Raw genomic sequence first — 21,158 nt, 5'->3', positions numbered from 1 at the left:
AATAGAAAGCAAAAAATAGAAACAGAAATGAATACAAAAACAGTACAGAATCAGAAACAGAAAGCAGAAAACAGAAATAGAAAAGAATACAACAATTTTTTTTTTAACAAACAACTCCCCCCCACACTTGAAACACACATTGTCCTTAATGAAACAAATAATTCAATCAATAAAGACAATTGCAAATTATAGAAAAGGGGTAGAACTCCCTCAAGGTCCAAGAGTTGGCTCTTCTAATGAAATGTCCTCCACATTTTTGTCCTCCAACTTTGGACTTTGATGAAATTCCTTAAGTTGATGTCCATTCACTTTGAAGGTTTTGCCAGTAACTTCATTTTTAATTTCTACTGCACCATGGGAAAACACATTAGTAATAACAAAAGGACCATCCCACCTTGATCTAAGTTTACCGGCAATGAGCTTTAGGCGAGAATTGAACAATAATACTTGTTGGCCCACTTTAAACTCCTTTCTCAAAAGATGACTATCATGAAAGCGCTTGACTTTTTCTTTATAAATCTTGGAGTTTTCATAGGATTCCAACTGAAGCTCCTCAAGTTGTTGCAACTGAAGCTTCCTTTGCATACCAGCTTGGTCAAATGCCAAGTTACAATTCTTCACTGCCCAATATGCTCTATGCTCAACCTCAACAGGTAGATGACATGCTTTACCAAACACAATCCTATAAGGAGACATCCCAATAGGTGTCCGGTAAGCTGTCCTATGTGCCCACAGAGCATCCTTCAAAAGTGATGGAAAATGGTAAGGAGGAGTGATGAATGTTCTTCTCCTTAGCTCTCCTTATGCATGGATCTTCTTCAAGGAAATAGAAACCAACGTGATGAACACTAGATGGAGGAGATTCTCGGATAGGAAGAAGGCTTAAGCCTTGGATGGAAGCATCCAAGCTTAAGGTGCAAGGGAAAGCTCACTTCAAAGAGGAGGAAATCCTAGAAGGGTTCCTAAGGTGAAGCTTTCTCTCATGGTGACTCTTGAACGAAATTTGGCTGAATAAGCTCTCAAATTTCATTATTCTCAAAAGTGAATACAAAGAGTGGAAGAATCACTTAAGTAGGGTTCCAAGTGTGCAACTTTGGGCGCCTAAATCCAAGGCTACATGTGGCGCCCAAAATTTGAATTCAAACTTGAAATTTGAATTCAAATTTTGGCTCCCATGTGCTAGTCCGAAAATTTAGGTGCCTAGATGCATTTAGGTTTTATTTGAGAGTTATTTAGGGTTAATTTGAGTGGCACATGTTCAGCCACCCATGGTGCTAAACATGTGACTCAAATGTAACTTAAATGACTTCCAAATTAAACCTAGTTTAACCTATTTTGCCTATTTAAGTAATTCTTGTATATTCCTAATCTAATGACCTAAATACAATGGTCAAACAAATACAATGGAAAGGAAAAATTACAAGAATGAAAATGAGCCCAATATTGGGTACCAAAAGCCCAAAGGCCCATGAAGCCCAAAACTAGGCCCAACAAGCCTAAAACCTAAAATGCTACTCTATGTGGTCCAAAATACAAGACCAAAATATATGATACCTATACTAACATGATGTATACAAAACATATGAAAATAGCTATAACAAAATATGGCCCATGAAAAGTTCAACTTGGGCCTTCCCAGGCCCATCAGGCCCATTGGGCCCTGACTGGCCCAAACCTTCATGTCTAGCCAACTCCTCTTGGCTCCTTCAATATGTCACCTCTTGCCTTCCTAGGCATGATTCCATCATCCCCTCCCTCTTGAAAAGGATTTGTCCTCAAATCACGAGGATGCATGGAATAAGAAACATCACCTACATACACAACAAACCATGTATAAGAGGTGACATGTTTATGATGAGAAAATGGATTATGGATCCTAAGAGGAGTCCTTATATCTAGCCTAAGAAAAAATAAACTATCAAAATTAGACTCCCTAAAAGTAGAAATAGGCTCCTCTCCTAAGCATAACCTAGAAGTAAAACCTAAGAATGTAATAACACTATGACTAAGACAATGAAAAGAATGATTTTTAAACACTACAATATCTTGCCTAAAATACCCTAAATGGTAGCCTAGGCTTTTCCTAAAATATAAAGAAAAGAATACTAGAAAACGTCCTAAACAATTTTGAATCATATTGTTTGGTAGATAAAATGTCTTGGAAAATCTTGAAAACTCATATAAACTATTTTTGTTTTGTAGGGAAGGGTGCAAATTAAGTTCAAATAAAGATGAACTTCCCATAAGATCAAAAATAGAATATGAAATATGACAAGATGTATCTATCAAACAATATATTCCAAAATTTGGGTGCTTTATTAGAAAAACTATGGTAGAAGGATTCCTAAAGAGAGGAAGGCTATCTTCCTTGGGCACCTCCAAGGAAGTAGCACAAGAAGTGGAACTAAATGTAGTCCACTCCTTCTTCACTACATCTTGAAGTTGAGATTCATTTTTCTTTAGAATGATTTGTTCTTGAATCTCTACTTCATGACTAGTGGTAAGATTAGGGTAAGAGTTAAGGTCTTTATTTATGAAGAGAGTATTTTGTAAATGATTTTTAGTGGTAGAACAACTCTCTTCACTCACAAGTCCTTTAGAGGAATTATTTTCCTCCTTACTCTTCCCTAAGAGCAATGCCTTTTTTCTTTCTTTTTCTCTTGTTTTTCTCAATTTTTCTTTTGCTAAAAGTTTTTCTCTCTTTTGTTTAATAATGTGAATTTCTTCCTCTAAAATTGCAATTTGTGCTTTTTTTTCAAGTTTTTCTTTTTCTTTTTTTAAAGCTTCTTGCTTTGTCCAAGGTGTTAGTGATTTAAGCCTTTGAGTAGAATGTGAAAAACCTTTTGGAGAGCTTAATTCACTACCACTTGAGAAATATTTTCTCATGATTAAACAAAAGAATTTTTTTTTGTATATGCTATGCAAAAAGTTATAAAATGTTTTTGGTATTTTCTAGGAATGAAAATAGCACTTGGAAGTCTAAGTGTACAAGTTGCACTATCAAGGGAGGTGAGCTACAAAGAGCCACTTAATAACCAAGCCTTTTCAAGTGGAAATCACTAAACTCCTTTGTGATACTTCCAATTTCCCAAAGCTTTTCACAAAAATTTTGAATGCTTTTTCACAATTTGTTTGTTTTTGAGACTAAACTAAACGTGAGCAAGTAAATCTACACAATTCTAGACGTTTCAAGGCAGCAAAATAAAGCAATTAAAAGACAAAGAACTTAAAGGAAACAATGTAAGCAACTAGTCAGATATCCTAAGTGGAAGCTTGAAACATATGAAATTTCCAAGCCACTTCCACTAGCACTACACGTGAGGATGCTAACAAGGAGTTAGATATACCTGACCAGCTTCTTAATACTCCCTCCAAGCTTTACAAATTGATTTTAAAATACAAGAGAGATTGCAAAATTTAAACTAGCCTAGAAAGCAATAAATGGCGGTTTTGGTGACCAATTTAGTGACGGATTGTTGTGCAAATTTTCCAACACTTAATCAAGTGTTTAATCCGCCACTAATCCTTCAATATGATGCTACTGGACCTGCAAAAGAAACACAACAAAGAGGTTAATGGTGGCTGCCTCACAAGGTGAAAGGAATGGTCACTCAAGTGAAGGAAGTTTAGGAGAAGTTTTGGTCACTAAATTAGGTCAAATTTTTAGGTCTTAGTGTCCAAACTTTTCCTACTCTTTGTTGAGCAATGCTTGATCCTTGAGCAAGGATTTGAGGCCACTTCCAGCACAGGGAAATTATTGAAAGAAAACTAGACAAGCAATAAAGCACAATTTGGAAAGCTTATACCAAAAGTTAAGAGTAATATGTATATATGACAAGACTCAAAGAGGTTCAATAAGTAAAACTGGAAAATAAGACTCCAAATAAAGCTAGCACTCAGTTAGGAATGTTCCTAGATAGGTACTAGAGTAGATGAACAAAACAAAAAAAATTTGAAAGCAATTGGATAAGTATAGCACAAGTAGTAGTCAAAACAATAACAAGGAATCAAGTGATTTTTCACCAATGTACACCTCTCGGCTTTTTCACTTTAAAATGCTTTCTCTAATTTTTTTTTAATTCTTTCTTTTTCTATATTCAAGTTAAGAGTCCAGAAAGTATATTTGCCTTTTGTTTCAAATTTTTCTAAGATTCCAAGCTATAGAAACCGTGACTACAAGTTAGACAAAAATTCAAGTGAAAACAAGGAAACTAGTGCACTAGTTTTTAGGTTTTGTCTTGGATTCTTTTGTACACTTTTCTTCTTTGAATCTTTGTACTTTTCTTTTGATTTAGACTCTGTTTTTGTCTCTGTTTTCAGCCTATTTACTTTTTAAAATTTGAATCCGAAAGATAGTGCACTAGAAGTAAGATTAAGCACTTGAAATTTTGAGTCACAAAAATTTTTATAAGATTTTTCAATGGAAATGTGATTTGAAAACTTAAGACACAATGGAAACCTAACTCTAAAGAAACTTACTAGAACTAATAGCAAGTTATGAACACAATAAGGTAAAAGAAAAAGCACATATAGGAGGCAAGAACAATAAGCAAACCGAGAGCAACAAATTGATGAACAATACACAAAGAAATTTAGGTCAACATGCTATTCAAGGAATTTTAAGACATATAAAGACTACACAAACATACTAAGACAAAACATGGATTAAAAACCAAAATCTAAATGTAATGTATGCAGTCCAATCACGGACACATATTAGGAATGGAGAGACTCAAAATTAAAATCAAAAAACAAGCACAAGCTAATAGGTCCTAAACAAGTTGATTGAGGAAGAAATTCAAGAACAATCAACCAATGGATCTATGGAACAAAATATGATATAAAACATGTAGATCCGAAAAGAAACTCAAACAAGACACTTAGAACACAAAGAACACAAAAACAATCGGACCAAAACTCAAGAACACTTATCTCCTTGAAGACCTTGCTTTGATACCAAAATTGATGGAAAATGGTAAGGAGGAGTGATGAATGTTCTTCTCCTTAGCTCTCCTTATGCATGGATCTTCTTCAAGGAAATAGAAACCAACGTGATGAACACTAGATGGAGGAGATTCTCGGATAGGAAGAAGGCTTAAGCCTTGGATGGAAGCATCCAAGCTTAAGGTGCAAGGGAAAGCTCACTTCAAAGAGGAGGAAATCCTAGAAGGGTTCCTAAGGTGAAGCTTTCTCTCATGGTGACTCTTGAACGAAATTTGGCTGAATAAGCTCTCAAATTTCATTATTCTCAAAAGTGAATACAAAGAGTGGAAGAATCACTTAAGTAGGGTTCCAAGTGTGCAACTTTGGGCGCCTAAATCCAAGGCTACATGTGGCGCCCAAAATTTGAATTCAAACTTGAAATTTGAATTCAAATTTTGGCTCCCATGTGCTAGTCCGAAAATTTAGGTGCCTAGATGCATTTAGGTTTTATTTGAGAGTTATTTAGGGTTAATTTGAGTGGCACATGTTCAGCCACCCATGGTGCTAAACATGTGACTCAAATGTAACTTAAATGACTTCCAAATTAAACCTAGTTTAACCTATTTTGCCTATTTAAGTAATTCTTGTATATTCCTAATCTAATGACCTAAATACAATGGTCAAACAAATACAATGGAAAGGAAAAATTACAAGAATGAAAATGAGCCCAATATTGGGTACCAAAAGCCCAAAGGCCCATGAAGCCCAAAACTAGGCCCAACAAGCCTAAAACCTAAAATGCTACTCTATGTGGTCCAAAATACAAGACCAAAATATATGATACCTATACTAACATGATGTATACAAAACATATGAAAATAGCTATAACAAAATATGGCCCATGAAAAGTTCAACTTGGGCCTTCCCAGGCCCATCAGGCCCATTGGGCCCTGACTGGCCCAAACCTTCATGTCTAGCCAACTCCTCTTGGCTCCTTCAATATGTCACCTCTTGCCTTCCTAGGCATGATTCCATCAAAAAGCTTGCTCCAATCCTTCCTATTGGGGTGCACTATTTTCTACAAAATTTGCTTGATTTCCCTGTTAAAAACTTCAGCTTGCCCATTAGTTTGAGGATGATAAGCTGTAGACACTCTATGCACCACCCCATACTTATGAAGCAAAGCTTGCATGCTCCTATTACAGAAATGGCTCCCCCTATCACTGATGATGGCTTTAGGCACACCAAACCTGCAAAAAATATTGGATCTAACAAAATCCACAACAACTTTAGAATCATTAGTTTTGGTGGCCTTAGCCTCCACCCATTTCGAAACATAATCAACAGCTAGTAAAATATAAGTGTAACCAAAAGATGCAGGAAATGGACCCATAAAACCAATACCCCAAACATCAAAAACCTCACAGAAAATGATAGGATGTTGGGGCATCTCATGCCTGCGTGTAATGGCCATCCCTGCTCTCTCACACTGCTCACAGGTGCTGAATATCTTATGTGCATCTCTAAAAATGGTGGGCCAATAAAACCCACTCTCCAACACCTTCCTAGTTGTCCTGTATGAACCATAATGTCCTCCAACAGGTGAAGCATGACAAAATTAAAGTACAGACTGGATCTCATGATTTGGAATACACCTGCAGATCACCTGGTCACTACAAAATCTCCACAAATAAGGGTCATCCCAAACATAATATTTAGCTTCACTTTTCAGTTTAGCTATCTGTGATCTAGATAAATCTGGGGGAAGAACACTGCAACCAAATAATTAACAATGTCAGCAAACCAAGGAGCAGTATCATGTAAGTGCATCAACTACTCATCAGGAAAATCATCTCTAATAGGCAGGGGATCAACACTCCCCCCCTCAATCCTGCTCAAATGGTCTGCTACCAAATTCTCTGCACCACTCTTGTCTCTGATCTCAATATCAAATTCCTGAAGAAAAAGCATCCACCTGATCAATCTGGGTTTAGCATCAGGCTTCTTCAACAGGAATCTCAAAGCTGCATGGTCAGAAAACACAGTAATTTTGGAGCCAAGCAAATATGAACGAAATTTATCTAAAGCAAATACAATAGCTAGAAGCTCTTTCTCAGTGGTGGTGTAATTGACTTGAGATGCATCCAATGTGCGAGAGGCATAAGCAATGACATGCGAAAGCCTCCCAACTCGTTGAGCTAAAACAACTCCAAGGGCAAAGTTGGATGCATTGCACATGAGCTCAAATGGAAGCTCCCAATCAGGCGGCTGTACAATAGGTGTGGTGGTAAGCCGCTTCTTCAACTCCTTAAAGGCTAGTTGACAAGGCTGATCAAAAATGAACTCCACCTCTTTCTGTAGAAGCTTGGATAATGGCAGTGCAATCTTGCTGAAGTCTTGGATGAACCTCCTGTAAAAACCTACATGTCCAAGAAAAGAACGTACTTCCCGCACAGAAGCGGGGTAAGGTAAAGAAGCAATGTCATCTATCTTAGCCTTATCAACCTCAATGCCTCTACTAGAGACTAGGTGACCCAAAACTATACCATGTGTGACCATAAAATGACATTTTTCAAAATTTAACACAAGGTTAGTTTGGATACACCTATCTAATACCCTAGATAGACTCTCTAGGCATGCATCAAATGAAGAACCATAAACTATAAAATCATCCATAAACACCTCCATGCAACTCTCCAATAGATCAGAAAATATACTTACCATACACCTCTGAAAGGTGGCCGGAGCGTTGTATAGACCAAATGGCATCCTAGTGTAAGCAAATGTGCCAAATGGACAGGTGAATGTGGTCTTGTGTTGGTCCTCTGGTGTAATATGAATCTGCATATACCCTGAAAATCCATCCAAGAAGCAATAGTGTGGTTTACCTGCCAACCTCTTCAACACCTGATCAATGAATGGAAGAGGGAAGTGGTCCTTGCGAGTTGCCTGATTAAGTCTTCTATAGTCTACACAAACTCGCCAACTGTTTTGAACTCTGGTTGGAACCAACTCAGCATCCTGGTTCCTCACCACAGTCATCCCAGTCTTCTTGGGAACCACATGCACAGGACTAACCCACTTGCTATCAGAAATAGGATAAATTATACCTGCTGCCAATAACTTTGTGACCTTTTTCTTCACCACATCTAAAATAGTAGGATTGAGTCTTCTTTGTGGCTGCCTCACAGGTCAGAACTCATCCTCCAGTAGAATCTGGTGCATGCATATGGCAGGACTAATCCCAAGAAGGTCAGCAAAAGTCCAACCAATGGCTTTCGTATGGTCTCTCAAAACCTGCAACAGTCTCTCCTCCTGATCAGATTCAAGAATGCTAGCTATAATGACAGGAAACCCTTGATTTTCCTCTAAATAAGCATACTTCAAATGTGCAGGTAAAGGCTTTAACTCTACTGATGGTGTCTGCACAGTGGATGGTACTGACAATGAAGAAGGTAGAGATGGAGATGATGTCTTAGATGCTGATGGTGAAACATCTACTAATGTGGCTAAATCTGCTGTACCTGAAATAGCAACACTAATTTTTGCACAAATAGCACACATAGATGAATCATCATCACAAGTACATGATGGGTCAGTAAAATTAGAAAAATCAGCAAGTAGATCATCATCAAAATCTGTGCAATCATCAACTAATAAATCAATAACATCCAAACTAAAAACAGAATGGTCTTCTATTGGATGTCTCATAGCCTCAAAAATATTAAATTGCACCAGATTATCTCCAAAATCCATAGAAAGAGTCCCTGCATGCACATATATCTTTGTCCTTGCTGTCCTTAGGAATGGTCTCCCAAGGATCAATGTAGCATGACTGGATGACTCATCCTCCATCTCAAGAATGTAGAAGTATGCAGGGAAGAGAAGATCTTCTACTTTGACAAGCACATCCTCCACTACTCCAAGTGGCTGCACAATGCTCCTGTTTGCCAACTGAATGCTCACACCTTTAGGAATCAAGTCTCCAATCTGCTATGATCTAAAAACAGATGCAGGCATAACATTTATTGAAGCACCTAGATCCAGCATAGCATTAGTAAAAATTTCTTCTCCTATAGTACAAGGGTTAGTAAAAGTTCCTGGATCTTTGCACTTTTGTGGCAAATCAGGAAGTAGATCATGTGGAATAATGGCAGACACATTTTTCTTCTGGAGTAATGCAGAACCATTTCTTCCCATGTTCACTCTCTGATCACCCTTTAACTTCCTCTTATTAGTGCATAATTCCTTAAGGAACTTTGAATATTTTGGAATTTTTCGGATGGCATCAAGGAGAGGAATGTTGACTTCCACCTTGCTAAACATATCCAGCAGTTCAGTATCAATTTCTAATCTCTTCTTTGCTGGTCTATTTGGAAAGGGGAGTGGAATCTCTGATCTCCTCTTTGCTGCATCATTATTTTCAGCTGCACTTGCAAAGGAAGAATCACATTCCACTGGTGCTACAACTGATTGTTGCTGCACTGGTGGTAACTCTTTTCCACTTCTCAAGGTAATGGCACTCACATTCCCCTTTGGATTTAAAACTGTTTGGGAGGGAAGTTTGCCAGAACCTTGAGATTGAAACTGATTTACCTGAGATGCTAACTGGCCAATTTGAGTCTTTAAATCTTGGACAGTGGCATCCATATTTCTCTGAAACTGCAACTGTTGTTGTTGAAATTGTAAATTTTGTGTAGCCATCTGTTGCATCATCTCCTCGAATGAAGGTCCACTCTTTTGTGCAGGAGGAGGTGTAGGTGTAGGTGCTGGTGGTTATTGTTGTTGCTGCTTGAATGGAGGCTGATATTTCCCAGAAGGTTGGAATGAAGGTTGTTGTTGTTGCCCCCATTTCATATTTGGATGATCCTTCCAACCTGGGTTGTATGTTTGGGAGTATGGATTGTAATTTTGTTGCTGTTGTGGAAGCCTATATTGTTGTTGTTGGTTGGTGTAAATTCCAGAAACATTTGCATTTGTTTCTTGTAGAGTAGGACATGAATGTGTATAGTGCTCCTCTGAAGAACAAATGCCACAAACTGTTGCTGGACCTTCACTTGCTGCACTCGCCTGTTGTTTTTGTTCAATTTCTAAATGTCTCACCATGGTGGTCAGCTCATTAATTTTGTTTTCCAGCCTTTGATTATCCACACCACAAACAGAACTAGAACCAGCACCAATTGCCATCTCATTTACTCCCTTGACAGTTCCTCTAAATCCAAATTGTTGAGTGTTGGCTGCCATGTTCGAAATGAGTTGCCTTGCAGCATTTGGTGTCTTATCCATCAATGCTCCCCCACTTGCTGCATCTATCATGTTCCTATTCATCAAGGTTAGTCCTTCATAAAAATATTGAATCAATAATTGCTCACTAATCTGTTGTTGAGGACATGTAGCACACAACTTATTGAATCTCTCCCAGTACTCATACAAAGTCTCTCCATTCAGTTGCCTTATACCACAAATCTCTTTCCTAATTGTTGTTGTTTTGGATGCAGGAAAGAATTTCTCTAGGAACAACCTCTTCATTTGATTCCATGTAGTGATTGTTGCTGGTAGAAAGTAGAGCCAATCTTTTGCAACATCATCCAAAGAGAAAGGAAATGCCTTCATTTTGACATGATCTTCAGGAACTCCTTGAGGTCTCATGGTGGAACAACCTACATGGAACTCATTTAAATGCTTATGAGGATCCTCACCTGCAAGTCCATGAAACTTGGGCAATAAATGGATAAGTCCAGATTTAAGCTCATAATTTGTTTGATTATCAGGATATTGGTCACACCATGGTTGATACACAACATTAGGTGTAACCAATTCCTTCAAAGTGAGTTCACGATTATTAGCCATGATATCAAATTTAGAATCAGTTTCAGAAGAAGAGCAAGATTGAAAATTAAAAGTATCACTATTTGAGCATGATTGAAAATTAAAAGTAGAATTAATAACTACTTCAGAATTAACTATACTACTATTATTATTCTGACTAGACCTAGACCTTAACCTATGATAAAGTGTTCTTTCTATCTTAGGATCAAAATCATGTAATGTACCAGGGTTGGACCTAGTCATGCAAGTAAGAACACATACAAGGTTATGAAATCAAAAGTCAACAAAAAAGTCAAAAGTCAACAAAAAAGTCAATATTTACTATATAAGCAACTGTAACATGCAAAACTATATGAAATGAATTTTAAAAAATATTTCACCACTAGAACATCATTTCATACATGATTTCCTAATTTTGAGAATTTTTTGGTGATTTTTAAAAATATCAAAAACAGTAAAAAATTGAAAAAGTGGTCTAAATGAAGGAATTTGGCAAAAAAGACCCCCAATTTTCAGCCCAATCTGACAACTTTCGCAAAAAAGACCAAAATACCCCTACAAAAAATTATACAGAACTAATAGAAGATGAAGGCATTTCGTGATTTTAAGCTCAGTATACCCCCTTTAGGGGGTAAGTTTGCTCAGGATCACGTTTTACCTTTGGAGAACAAGTTTCAGCTCAATTAGAGAACCTTTGAAAATTTTCGGAATGGTTTCATGGAGAGCCAAAGCCAACTTCTTCAGGAAATGATTTCTACTAGTCCTCTATTTTCGGAATGTATTTTCCTCTATTTTTCCTCTGTTTCCTTTCCCTATTTTTCCAGCTAAAATACAGCACAAAGAAACCGCAAAGAAACCACACAAGATTGCTACAAAAACACTACAAATTACCTAAACAATACAATTCAAGACAAACACAATAGTACCGAAAACTAAACTACAAAAACAACAATGAATTTAGTGACAGAATCAGAGATAGAATTGAATTACAAAATACTACACTATAAATTCGAAAACATTTCTACAAACAGTTAGTATACATGATAAAAATCAAAACAAAATGACTTATATCCCTGGCAACGGCGCCATTTTGATAGCTTAGTCGTATCACTATCAAACAATCTCAACAAATTTTTTTAATATAGAGAACTTAACCTAGGTCATCTCTCAAGGACACAAGCACATTGTATTTTGAATTTAATCATGTATCTAAATCAGTTTAGAACTCAGGGGGGGGGAATTTTCAAACAAACAATTAGAACAAAGTATCAGGAAAGCAAAGGAATCAAATCAACACAAAATTTCAGTAGTATAGAAATTCGGTTCAAGGTTTCAATTCCTACGGTACAATCATCATTGTTCACAAAAAATACGAATTCTCAATCCATCTAATTCAATCCGAAAATAATCCAAAGAGTAATCTAAATCTAGATTGTGAATTTTATTTAAACAGAAACTACAATCGCACATTCCAAATTTCAACAAAATTCAAGAAAAGTAACCGATTGAATTAGGGATTTAGGTTATTTCTAATCAGAAAATACTTCTTCTCATTTTCATTTAGGAATCAAAACAGAGATTCAATATCATGAAAAACCGAATTTAAACTAAACAGAAAAGAGTAGAAGAAAAAAAAGAAAGAATTCGTTCAGTAAAAATTAGAAACTCAAATTTACCGTAGTTCTTGAAACCTTAAACCGATTAAAGAATTAGCCTTGCCTCATTATCATGTTGCAGCAAATTCCAATTGAGAGAAGAAATTCCGTGAGAGAGAAAAAGATTCGTGTAAGAGAAAGTGAGAGAGAAGAAGATGAAAAGTTTCTAAAGAGAGAAGAGAGAATTTTGAGAGAAACTTCTTGAGGAAGTAATCTCAAATCTGAAAATCTAAAAAATGAATTTTCCAGGCCACAACTCCTGAGTCATTACATGGTTTTAAAGACAAAATAATGGGCCTAAAACCAAAGGTCCAATCCATTAATTACAATTCAAAAGCCTAATTAACTAAACTAAACAGTTTCATGACAAGCTGAACAATTCAGTGCAGAGCCGCGACTTTAAAGAACGATTTTGTGTCTGAAAATATCCAAACTGGGTTTTTCGTCCAACATGTGAATTGTAGATCTCTGTCTTATCTTTACAGGGACCCCAAGTTTGCCAAATTCTGAGTTGAATAGCGCCAGATATGGCCTGCACAAGAAACAGTGTCAAAACAGGAAATTCATACGGAAAATTAGTAAAATTTATAACTAATTCCTAAATGATTCACTAATACAAATCTGAACTAAAACATGAATAAAGGATACTAAAAGGAATCAAATAAGGTAAAAGCACATAAAGAAAGATATACTAAAATATGACTATCAGCATCTTAACAACTTTACAGCAATAGGCATCTAAACAACTTTACAGCAATAAGCATCTAAACAACTTTACAACAATAAGCAACTTAACAACTTTACAACGATAAGCAACTTAACAACTTTTCAGAAATAAACAACTTTACAACAATAAGCAACTTAACAACTTTACAGCAATAAACAACTTAACAACTTTACAATAATAAGCAACTTAACAACTTTACAGCAATAAACAACTTAACAACTTTACAACAATAAGCAACTTAACAACTTTACAGCAATAAACAACTTAACAATTTTACAGCAATAAACAACTATAGTCATCAATCTCAACTTTAACAACTTTAAACAACATAGCAACGTTTCCACATACATTCTAATACAACTTTACAACTTATAAACTACTTCAACTTATACTTCTCAACTTATTATTAATTCAACAATAAACATGTAAACAACCTCACAACTTAACTACAACATGCATCTCATAACACAACTCATACTAATCAACCTAAGTACCCAAGTGAGTTCCCAACTCACATACGACCAACAACTTTACAATCTAGCTTCCCTTACCTGAAGATTGGCTCAGAATAGCCAAGAAGCGGAATTCCCTTTCCGAAGCTCGACCCGGAACTTCAATCCATTCAAAGCAAGCTTCCTAGTCCAGAGTTCTTCTCTCTAAAACTTCTTTCTAAGAACCTCCATTTCTCTCAACCACCCAACTCTATTTATAGACATTCAGGAGTTGCCAAACAGCCTGTACCGAATCCAGAACGACCCGTTCTGTACCCCTTCATCATGTGTAAAAATCACATGCAGAATGACCCGTTTTGAAACCAGAACGACCCATTCTAGGATTCATCCAGAATGGCCCGTTCTCCATCTAGAATGGCCCGTACTCCCCTCCAGAACGCCCCGTACTCCCTCCAGAACGGCCCGTACTCCATCCAGAACGGCCCGTTCTCAACTACATTTTATAGGTCAATTCAGTAGTTTGGAACGGCCCGTTCCAGTTTGGGAATGGCCCGTTCTGGGCTACTAAATCACCCATACTGGGATTTTGGGCCTTCTAAAATAACTTGCTATGTTATAATACCCCCCAACAAATAGGAATTTTCGTCCCCGAAAATAGACTTACTTGGAAATAAAGAAGGATACTGCTCTCTACACAGTTGCTCAATCTCCCAAGTAATCTCAACAGTAGTTGCATCCCACAAGATCTTCACCAATCTAGTGGACTTTCCCCTCAACTCCTTCAACTTATAATCAATCACAACTACCGGTCTCTTCTCATAAGTCAGGTTCTCCTTGACCTGAATCTAACACATCTCAACTACATGACTCGGGTCATGGACATACTTCCTCAACTGTGAAACGTGAAACACATGTTCCCCCTCAGCAAACTCCAAAGGCTTTCGCCTTTTTTTAGCATATGACTTCTATCTACTCTGGGCAGTTTTCATACTCTCTTGAATCAACTTTACTTTCTCAGTAGTCTGTAGGACTAACTCTGGCCCCACAACCACTAATTCACTATCTTGGTACCAACACAGAGGAGTCCTACACCTCTTACCATACAGGGCTTCAAACGGTTCAATCCTGATACTAGCATGAAAGCTACTGTTATACATGAACTCTACTAGTAATAAGACTTCCTCCCAACTTTCAAAGTGGTCTAACACTCAAGATCTCAGCAAAACCTCCAAGGACTGAATTTTCCTCTCTGACTGACCATCCGTCTATGGTTGATAAGCAGAACTCAACCTCAACCTCATACCCAAGACTTGGTGTAGACTCTGCCAAAAATCTAGAAGTTGACCTTGGATCCCTATATGAAATAATACAAGAAGGCACCCCGTGCAACCGTACTATTTCCTTCACATACAACTATGTCAACTTCTCCAAGGACCACTTGATATTAACAGGCAAGAAAAGTGCACAGTTGGCCAATCTGTCAACCACAACTCAAATAGCATCACTATTCCTAGTCGACTTAGGCAACCCATCATTGAAATCCATAGTGATACTATCCAACTTCCACTACCGGATCTCCATCATCAACAACAAACCACCAGACTTCTGGTGCTCAACCTTAGACCTTTGACAGATCAGACAGGCCGCCATATATTTAAAAATGTCTCTCTATACTTAGAATCTTAAGGTAGGAAAATTCTACCCTTAAACCTCAAGTCCCATCTTCACTCATCTCAAAGCTAGCTGCTTTCTCTGTATCTAACAAATTAAGAACCTTCACAACTTCCGAATCGTACAACTACTTCATACCAACTTGCTACAAGAATTCACTAGCAATGGTAATCATGCCACAGCTAATTTGGTCTTGAGCCAATTCCACATACAGATTCAAATCTCTAAATTTCTTAACCAACTCCAACTCCTTCACCATCAAACTAGACATGTGGATGGACTTCCTACTCAAAGCGTCTTCCACTACATTGGCCTTCCCAGGGTGATACGTCAACTGAAATTCATAATCTTTTAAAGCATTCCATCCACTGTCTTTGTCTCATGTTCAACTCCTTCTAATCAAGAAAATACTTCAGACTTCTTATAATCACCAAAGACGTTAAATCCTGTACTATGAAAATAGTGCATCCATACTTTTAAGGTAAAACAACTGCTGCCAACTATAAGTCATGAGTAGGGTAATTCCTCTCATGATTCTTCAATTGCCTTAAAGCATATGAAACTACTCTCCCATTCTACATCAACACACACCCCAATCCTTGGTGAGAAACAACACAACACACCTCAAATGGCTCACTAGGATCAGGCAACACCAACATAGGGGAAGTAGTCAATCTTTTTCTTCAACTCTTCCACCTGACACTTCAATTCAACCAACTCTGTTAGGGCTATCCTATAGGGAGCAGCCGACACTGGCCCTACACCAAGGACCAGATTAATGCTAAAGTCAATCCCCCTAGTAGGAGGTAACCCAAACACCTCATCCAAAACACCTTCGAGAATTCCCTCACAACTCCTACCTATTGATCACCTTTTCAGTTTCCACACTCACAACAGCAAATAGAATACAACACTCTGCTCCATCTCTCAACATCACTTCAGCTTGGCTAGCTGAAATCAACAATTCATCCTCCCTCTAAGGGAAAAACCAACTCCATATTGGCACAGTCTATAAGAATGTGATTGGCAGATAACCAATCCATCCCTAAGATTATGTCAATATCCACTAAAGGCAAATAAATCAAGTTCACCTTATACTTCCTATCACGCATCTCCAAGGGACAACCAACACACATTTTAGAGGCAACAATAGAAACAGAAGCGTGCGCAGACACAAGCAATCTCAACCCCAAATTACATACAAGCAAACCCAACTTTTCAACACATGTATATAAAATAAATGAATGAGAGGCATTGAGTCAAATAACATCATCACAACCTTACCAGTATCTTTACCCTTCCCCTTCACTAGATCAGATGAAGTGGAAGCTTCGACTCCGGTCAAGGCAAACACCCTTCCATCTATAAAAGATCTATCACCCCTTGGGGCACTCCTGGTCTGTCTGGCGCCTACAGGACAACTAGTCAACATGTGACCCATCGGGCCACACCTAAAGCACTTGCTTTCGGTATGAGGTAATCACGAATGAAGTGAGGTCCACCACATCTGTAACATCTAAGAGTAGCAACTCCACTCTAATCCCTACTTTTAGCTGTGTCAATAGGTTTCCTTGTGACAGGACACCCCCTCGTTGTGATTGGGGCCTATCATAAGGCTTCCTCTGAAAACCACCACCACTCTTGGACCCAGCTAGCTCACCAACAATCTTCGCCAGCTTGCCAACGCTCTCTAACCGCTCTACAACCTTCGCCTTCTCTACCAAGGCTGGAAACTCCGTGATGGCCATAGGCACCACCACTATTCTCAAATCATACTTCAATCCTTCAACAAACTTCCTACACTTCCAAGCCTTAGAGGTGGCTTGGGTGTAGAAGCGTGCCAAGTGCTCGAATTTCACGGCGTACTCGATCACCAACATTTCCCCTTGCTGTAATATCATAAACTCTGCCTCCTGAGCATGCCTGACACTCTCTAAGAAGTACTTCTCGAGGAAGGCCCTCTTGAAGCACACCCAGTCCACAACCACTCCACGGTCAATCAGCATCTGACTAGTACCTCTCCAACAATACTCTGTCTCCCCTTTTAACATATACACTGCATCGGTGAGCTTTCGCTCCTCTGAACAACCTAGAACTGAGAATATCTTTTCCAACTCGCAAATCCAGTGGTCAGCCACCTCCGAATCTACATCACCTCGGAACTGAGGAGGACTACACTTCCTGAACTCAGCCAAAACCCAACTCTCTTGTGACCCAACTGGTCTTGCTGCACTAGTTGCAGCTCTCTCAGCATCCATCCTAGCAAAGTAGGCATTCTGTTGTTGCATAGCCATAACCATCATCTCGAGGAAGGCCCTCTTGAAGCACACCCAGTCCACAACCACTCCACGGTCAATCAGCATCTGACTAGTACCTCTCCAACAATACTCTGTCTCCCCTTTTAACATATACACTGCATCGGTGAGCTTTCGCTCCTCTGAATAACCTAGAACTGAGAATATCTTTTCCAACTCGCAAATCCAGTGGTCAGCCACCTCCGAATCTACATCACCTCGGAACTGAGGAGGACTACACTTCCTGAACTCAGCCAAAACCCGACTCTCCTATGACCCAACTGGTCTTGCTGCACTAGTTGCAGCTCTCTCAGCATCCATCCTAGCAAAGTAGGCATTCTGTTGTTGCATAGCCATAACCATCATCTCCATGGCAAGGGCTATCTTCTCATTTGCTCTAAGCATCTTCTACAAAATGAACGACTCATTTAACACAATACATCTCAACTACTCAACACAAATCAACACAACATCCAACACAACACAGAGTTCAACACAACAAAAGCCTAAAGGAACCACCCCCATAGAGTGTCCACTAGACTCGAACTGCTCTGATACCATAAAAGTGTAACGACCCACCGTGGCCGTCACACTATAGAACAACACTACATACTGCTCGAAAATATACTAAAATAGTATAATAAATATTTACAACACAAGTTGTTAATCAAGCAACAAACAACAACTAGATATAAATAAGAAAATATGTTACTATACGGTAGCTTACAAAAAAAAATTTCCATCTCCAGGCACTTCCTGTGGCAATAAACAACTCATAATAATTTAATATGCAACATAATAGCTATATATCTAAACATCATTTCAACTTTAAACAACACAATCAACTCAACGGCTTATTAGCTCAACTCTTCTCTAACAACTTAACAACACAGTCTACTAATAACAATATCTCATCATATTTCACAACATAAACATGTCCACACATAACATATAACAACCTTATCAACTTAATTTCAACTAGCTTCAACAATATCATAGATCAACACACAACTTGTAAACAAATAAGCAACTTATAACATAACAGCACTATCATCATCCTCAACAAGGTCAACATACAACACAATTATAGCTTAACAACACAATAACGTATGTACTACTCATATCAACAACAAATCAACTCATTAACAACTTATGCATCGTCACGCATTTCAACTCGGAGATCTCCTACAACATGATAAGTAGTCTAAGTGGCTAGGTCCTACCGAACTGACAACACAACAAATTTGGATATCAATCCACAACATGATAATGGTTTCTCAGACTTTGCCATTTAAACAAGGAAGTATAGTACTCGGTTAGGAACTAAGTTCCCGACTTTGTACTTTACTCAAATTGGTCACTTGTAATCGATATAGGTCGACTTGACCCCTATACCGCGGTCACTTTATAATCGGTATAGCTCAACCTTGCCCCTATACCGTGGTCGCTTTATAATTGGTATAGCTCGACCTTGCCCCTATACCGTGGTCGCTTTATAATCGGTATAGCTCGACCTTGCCCCTATACCGTGGTCGCTTTGTACATGTGTGCCTCGACCTTGCCCACACACGGGATCAACTAAGTCCTAGAGGAGAACAACCCAATGACCACTCCAAGGGACAACCTTCCAAGGAGGGTTTTTCAACAAATTGGGCTCTCAGAGCACCACAACTATCTCAATCCACACAATGGGATGAGCAACTTCGAAAATATCTTCCCTAGTCCTAGTGATCAACAACTTATCATCACAGCTTAATCAGCTTACAACTCAACAACACAACTTTACAGGAATAGGCATATTAACAACTTTACAGCAATAGGCATCTAAACAACTTTACAACATTAAGCAACTTAACAACTTTACAACGATAAGCAACTTAACAACTTTTCAGCAATAAACAACTTAACAACTTTACAACAATAAGCAACTTAACAAATTTATAACAATAAACAACTTAACAACTTTACAACAATAAGCAACTTAACAACTTTACAGTGTCGCAACCCGAAAATTTCCGATCTCGCGACTAATGGTTTAGTCCTTTTGAAAATCTCATCAATTAAGGAATGCCCGGACACCAGACTAATCCTTAATTAATGGTTTTAAAAATAGGTTCATGGAGTCGCCACTAATGTTTTTCTCAAAACATTGGAAAAAGAAATGATTTTTAAAAAGAAATCCAATAATGGCCTTGATAACCAGAATTGGGTTCGGGGGTCGATTACGTGTAGGGAAGGTATTAAACATCCCTACAGCGCCCTCAATCGGTACCCTATGATGAAGTTAACATGATAAGAATTAATAAATTAAATATTAAATCCCCTATATTAATAACTATTTACATGCTTAAAATATAAATTAAGCGATTAATCCTAAAATATTTACATTATGACGTTTATTATAACAAAAAAGTGATAAAGATGAGGAATAAAAGGAAGAGAAGAAGATTGACTGAAATACCTCTTGAACGAGCTCTATTGAATCTTCAAATATAGAGAAGGTGCTTTGTGGCGACTATCGCCACCGGCCCGAAACGGGCTTTCGGCATTCGCGAAGGATGGTTGGACTCTTTTATTTGTTTAAAAATATGGATTGCTAGAATGACTTATTCTCAAACTGAGACCTTGTCAAACGAGCAATTTTATTAAAAGGCTCACCAACCATGTTAATCCCAAGCGGGACCCTCCATGGATTAGCGGTTTTCATAAAAAGGAAGGGTTCATGGAGTCGCCACCAATGTTTTACTCAAAACATTGGAAAAAGAAATTTAAGGCAATCGATTCAAAAATCGACTTCGGCCATGACAACCAGAGTCGGGTAAGGGAGTCGGTTACGCGTGGGGAAGGTGTTAGCACCCCACAGCGCCCCTTTCGGGTTCCCTATGACAGATTATTTCTAAAAATAATAGTGCAAAATTACTAAATTACCCCTATTTATTCTAAACAATTATAACTTAACTATCTACATGATGACAGTTAAATATACACACAGAAAGCAGTAAAAGGAAGGACTTAAGAAGAAACCTTTGAAGCGATATTCAAGTAAAACTGGGAAGCTTTTTGGCGTTCCCTCGCTCTACAAGCCCGCTCGCTCCCTCCTAGAAAATTTTAACTATGGAAATCCGGAGGATTTCCCTTCGACTCAGTTCGAGACTCAAGCAAAAAGCTCAGAACTCGAGAACTTTGTCGGATCAACTCTCCGAGTGATTTCTAGGCAGAGCACTGCTCAAAAAAACCCAGAATACTCAAGAAGAGGGTTAAAACTCAGTGTAAAAGTGTGGAATGACGTCCAAATGACATCTTATTTATAGGGAACAGGCGCAATACGGGCCCTGGAGTCAATACGGCCCGTATTGAAGTTTTGAACTACAATACGGCCGTATTGAATTCAGTACGGCCGTATTGAAGTTCAAGAAACCTCAATACAGACGTATTGAGTTCAGTGCGGCCGTATTGAAGTTCAGAAACTTCAATACGGCCGTATTGAGTTCAGTGCGGCCGTATTGTAGTTCAAAATGTTCAATACGGCCGTACTGAACTTTTGGGAGGCCGTATTGGGCTTCATTCCCTCCACTTCCTTATTTTGAGCTATTATAAGACCTCTAGA

General features: G+C 38.2%; 2 protein-coding genes across 2 annotated transcripts; both read right to left on the bottom strand.

The window, feature by feature from the left end:
• Positions 1-210: 210 nt before the first annotated feature.
• LOC145958629 (uncharacterized) lies at positions 211-696 on the bottom strand. The gene has a single exon (XM_083076134.1). The coding sequence runs from the start codon at positions 694-696 to the stop codon at positions 211-213; it is 486 nt and encodes a 161-aa protein (XP_082932260.1).
• A 9,003-nt stretch (positions 697-9,699) lies between these two features.
• On the bottom strand, positions 9,700-10,773 carry LOC109819165 (uncharacterized). Its single transcript, XM_020384790.2, has one exon. It carries the CDS (start codon positions 10,771-10,773, stop codon positions 9,700-9,702), a length of 1,074 nt encoding a protein of 357 aa, XP_020240379.2.
• Positions 10,774-21,158: the final 10,385 nt, after the last annotated feature.

The sequence above is a fragment of the Cajanus cajan genome, chromosome 6 (assembly GCF_000230855.2).
Source record: "Cajanus cajan strain Asha chromosome 6, NIPB_CcT2T_4, whole genome shotgun sequence".
Classification (NCBI taxonomy): domain Eukaryota; kingdom Viridiplantae; phylum Streptophyta; class Magnoliopsida; order Fabales; family Fabaceae; genus Cajanus; species Cajanus cajan.
The sequence above is the reverse complement of the archived record's forward strand: the minus strand, read 5'-3'. Positions and strand labels throughout refer to the sequence as shown.

Bases quoted from the DNA above. Each gene is read 5' to 3' on its own strand.
- LOC145958629 (XM_083076134.1), bottom strand. From the start codon at position 696: ATGTCTCCTTATAGGATTGTGTTTGGTAAAGCATGTCATCTACCTGTT.
- LOC109819165 (XM_020384790.2), bottom strand. From the start codon at position 10,773: ATGGCTAATAATCGTGAACTCACTTTGAAGGAATTGGTTACACCTAAT.